Below are 3,929 nucleotides of genomic sequence, written 5' to 3'. Positions count from 1 at the left end.
GACAGGGGCTCACTTCCAGGGGGCGCTCAGGTGCTTGCTGGCGAGGCTGCACCTTGTCATTCAGGTTCACAGGCAACAGGTCAACCAGGCCCTGGCTCTTCAGTCTTCTGCCTGGAGTGACTTATGTAATTCTGTTCAGCTTTCACTGGGCACAGGGAGTCATAGCTAAATCTGCTGCCTGGGGCTGGGAAACAGACTCCTCCCTTGAGGAGCAGCAGTCCACCATAGGGAAGTCACAGTGGTCCAGGCCAAAGGCGATGCAGCTAGTGCAGACTAGGCAGTAGTGCGAGGAATGGAGAGAAGTGGGAATAAAGGAATAGTGAAAGGAGGCACATTTCACTGGCAGGTGATCAGATGTAGGAGGACAAGTCATATATCTGGACTTTACAGAGCAGTGGACACTCAGTCGGTTGCTGTCAGCGCCTGGGGCTTAGGGGAGTGCCCCTGGCTGGAGACATGGCATGGAGTGCCATCATTTAGGGAGCCCTGGACACAGGTAAGAGAAGGTGTGACAGCAGGAGGGAAAGAGTCTGGGGCCCAGCTGCAGGAACCAACACCCATAGGCTATTTGTATAAATGGGCCATGAGGCCTCCCAACTGGAGGCTGGCTGGTGCCACGAGGGTCCCACAGGCATGGGTGTCCTTACTATATCATGTGGCCTTCACCGAGACTGGTATATGGATTGCACCTATCAGAGACCAAGGACAGGACCTCCCTGGAAATCTGAGGACCTGGCCTGTGACCCACTTGCCGCCTTGTCCTCTTCCTGCTATGTCATGGCTTATCTTCTTTCACCCATTCATTCATTCATTCATTCATTCAGCAGTATTAAGTCAATGTCTCTTGTATGCTTGGCACCTGCTAGATGGTCCCCGAGTTTACCATTAGTGGAAAAAGACAGTTAAGAAATTCAGCAAGTGCTCTATGAGAGGTCATACACGGTGGACCTGACTAGGGTGTGGCTTCCCTGAGGAGCTGAAGTTGCCCAGAGGCCCAGAGAAGTGGAGCTGCGCACGTTTGAACCACTGAACCTGGTCTCGACCTCACCTCCTTCCCTTAGGTGCCTCCCAGCATCCTATCCTCTTTAAAGAGCAGGGGTTCAGGGAAGTTCCCTGGATGGTGATTCGCAGGGGCAGCTCCCCTCTCACCTGACGCAATGCCTACCCCTCCCCATCTCAAAACACACAAGCTAATGCGTGCGGGGACTGGAGCCCTTCGGGACGCGAGGCCCAAAGACTCAGGACGTACAGGGGCTCAGTGCGTGCAGTGGAATCGACTGGGCTTCACCTCTGGAAGGGCCAGGGGCCATTTTCCGGGTTCACCACCGCACCCCCACTGCCGACACAGCGCCTCCTGGCGACTAACATCGGTGACTTAGTGGAAGGACTAAGAAAGACCCCAAGCGAGGCCGGGACAGGAAGATTTCTAGCGGCCACGTGGAGAACGGTTTGGAACAGTGCGCCGGGCTTAGCGGCGGTTGCTGGAGGAACCGGCAGAGTCGCCCAGGGTCCTGCCCTGCGGAGCGGAGCCCAGGCAGGCGGTGACGTCCCCACTGGAGGCGGAGCCGCAGCCTCGCGGGGGCGGGGCCTGGCTCCGGCGGTGGCGTCACAAAAGGTGGGGCCGCAGTAGTGTCCGAGAAGTCAGGCACGTAGCTCAGCGGCGGCCGCGGCGCGTGCGTTTGTGCTTCTGCGCGGGTGTCCAGGTTCTTCTGCCATCATGCCGATGTTCATCGTAAACACCAACGTGCCCCGAGCCTCCGTGCCGGACGGGTTTCTCTCCGAGCTCACCCAGCAGCTGGCGCAGGCCACCGGCAAGCCCCCCCAGGTTTGCCGGGAGGGGACAGGAAGAGGGGCTGCCGGCCGGACGAGGGGGTCCCGCGCTGGGAGCTGGGGAGGCGACTCCCGAACGGAGCTGGGGGGACGGAGCGGGGGGAGGACGGTGGCTCGGGCCCTAAGTGGACGCTTAGGGCTCGGCGAGGTCGCTAGGGCGGGCTGACCGCGCCCCTTCTTGCAGTACATCGCGGTGCACGTGGTCCCGGACCAGCTCATGGCCTTCGGAGGCTCTAGCGAGCCTTGCGCGCTCTGCAGCCTGCACAGCATCGGCAAGATCGGCGGCGCGCAGAACCGCTCCTACAGCAAGCTGCTGTGCGGCCTGCTGGCCGAGCGCCTGCGCATCAGCCGGGACAGGGTCTACAACTATTACGACATGAACGCGGCCAACGTGGGCTGGAACAACTCCACCTTCGCCTAAGAGCCGGAGGGCCCCACGCGGTCTGCGCTGGCTCGACCCGGGAACCCGCCACACGCAGTGTTCTAGGCTCCCCCACCCCAACCTTCTGGGGAAATAAAACGGTTTAGAGACTAGGAGTGCCTCGGTGTTCCTTGGTTTGCGGGAGGAATTGGTGCAGAGCCGGGATATTGGGGAGCGAGGCCGGGAACGGTGTTGGGGGCGGGCGTCAGGGCCGAGTTGCTCCCCTCGGAACCTGTTCGGGAGCCCTTTTGTCCAGCCTTTCCCTCCTACGCTCCCAACAGAGAAGCCCCAGTGTCTTTCCATTCTGTGGCCTATGAAGGGATGAGGAGAAGTTGGCACCCTGCCCTGGGCTGCAGCCTCGGGATCTAAGGCGCTTTGCCCACCCGAATCTGTTCCACCTAGGGCCACCGCGTGGGGTGCTTGAGGTGAGCCCACTACGGAAGAGGGGGAGGAGGAGTTGGAGTTGAGAGTCCAAGGTGTTCTAGGCCTAGACCTTTCTCTCAGCCCCACCTTCCCCAGCCTTCTTGATGGGCAGAGGATAGCCAGAAGACAAAGATCCCACCCAGAGCCACTCACCGCCATCTGCTTTGTTAGGTGCCTTAAATAGAGTTTTCAGGCGGGTGGGTGGGGGAGGTGCTGAGTTCTTGGTTCTACCGTTCCGTCCACCCCTGAGCCCTATGCCTGGATTCTGCTCCCTTCAGCCACCCAAGCCCCCACCACAACAGTTCCCTGAGGAAATTGGGCGTGGGGTTTCCACTGGGACCGTTCGTGTTCTGTGGTGCCACAGACATGTCTGTAAAGCCTTCAGTTATGTTTGGGCGCGGTGGCACACGCCTGTGATCCCAGCACTTTGGGAGGTCGAGGTGAGTGGAGTGTGACTCCTCTGCTTCTCTTAGTCTCCAGTCAGGTCTCCTGTCAGGTCTCCTCCCCAGTCCCATGTTCACTCGGTCATCCCGCCCAGCACCGGACAGCAAGATCTCCTTCCAGAAGAGCAGTGGGGCTGGGTGGGGTGAAGATTAGAAAGAGGAAGGAGAATAGAAGCTCCAGGGATCCTGGAAGGGTGGCACCCATCTTGGGGTGGGGTACCCCTTCCATAAAGGTCTCTAAAGCAAGGGCCTTCTTAGCTTACTGCCTGCCAGCTGAGGGCCCCAGTGTCACTTCAGTCTCATTGTTAACTCAGTGAGAGGGTGGTGGAACCCCTTGTCTGCCTCCCAGCTGGGGGAGGCATGGGGGGCATGGCATGGCTCCAGCTGTAGACAAAGGTCTCACTCCTCTCAGCCTGGCTTTCGGGCTTGAGGTTTCCTTCTTGGATCCGAGTACCTGCGGTGTAACAGGCACCCTCCTTGGCCCTGGCCTTTGTCACATCCCCTCAGCTCCTGGGTGCCCCCAGCCCCAGCCTCCCAAGGCCTGAGGCAGAGCTTTGCCCAGGACCCCCAGTTCCCCCAACAAGCTCTTTCTGCCTGGGGCCCCACACCCCACTAAGCCCTGGCTGGCCCCCTGGCCCCCACCCCACCTCAGCAGTCTTCACTGTCAGCTGTGCCACGGATGGGGAGAGCAGGGGCGCAGGGCTCCATGAGCATCTAATTCAACTCCCTCATTTCACAGATGAGGACACTGACCCCAGGATCCAGGGCATGGCAGTACACTCAATGCCATGCCCCCTGCAAGGGCCCTGTGG

The 3,929-nt window shown here is 60.0% G+C and overlaps 1 protein-coding gene across 1 annotated transcript; it reads left to right on the top strand.

Moving 5' to 3' along the window:
* Positions 1–220: 220 nt before the first annotated feature.
* Positions 221–2,364, top strand: MIF (macrophage migration inhibitory factor (glycosylation-inhibiting factor)). The gene is made up of 2 exons (XM_011960835.1): positions 221–1,825; positions 2,015–2,364. Exons 1-2 carry the CDS (start codon positions 1,718–1,720, stop codon positions 2,249–2,251), a joined length of 345 nt encoding a protein of 114 aa, XP_011816225.1. The 5' UTR covers positions 221–1,717; the 3' UTR covers positions 2,252–2,364.
* Positions 2,365–3,929: the final 1,565 nt, after the last annotated feature.

This window comes from Colobus angolensis, unplaced genomic scaffold, assembly GCF_000951035.1.
Source record: "Colobus angolensis palliatus isolate OR3802 unplaced genomic scaffold, Cang.pa_1.0 Scaffold527, whole genome shotgun sequence".
NCBI classification, from domain to species: domain Eukaryota; kingdom Metazoa; phylum Chordata; class Mammalia; order Primates; family Cercopithecidae; genus Colobus; species Colobus angolensis.
The sequence above is the reverse complement of the archived record's forward strand: the minus strand, read 5'-3'. Positions and strand labels throughout refer to the sequence as shown.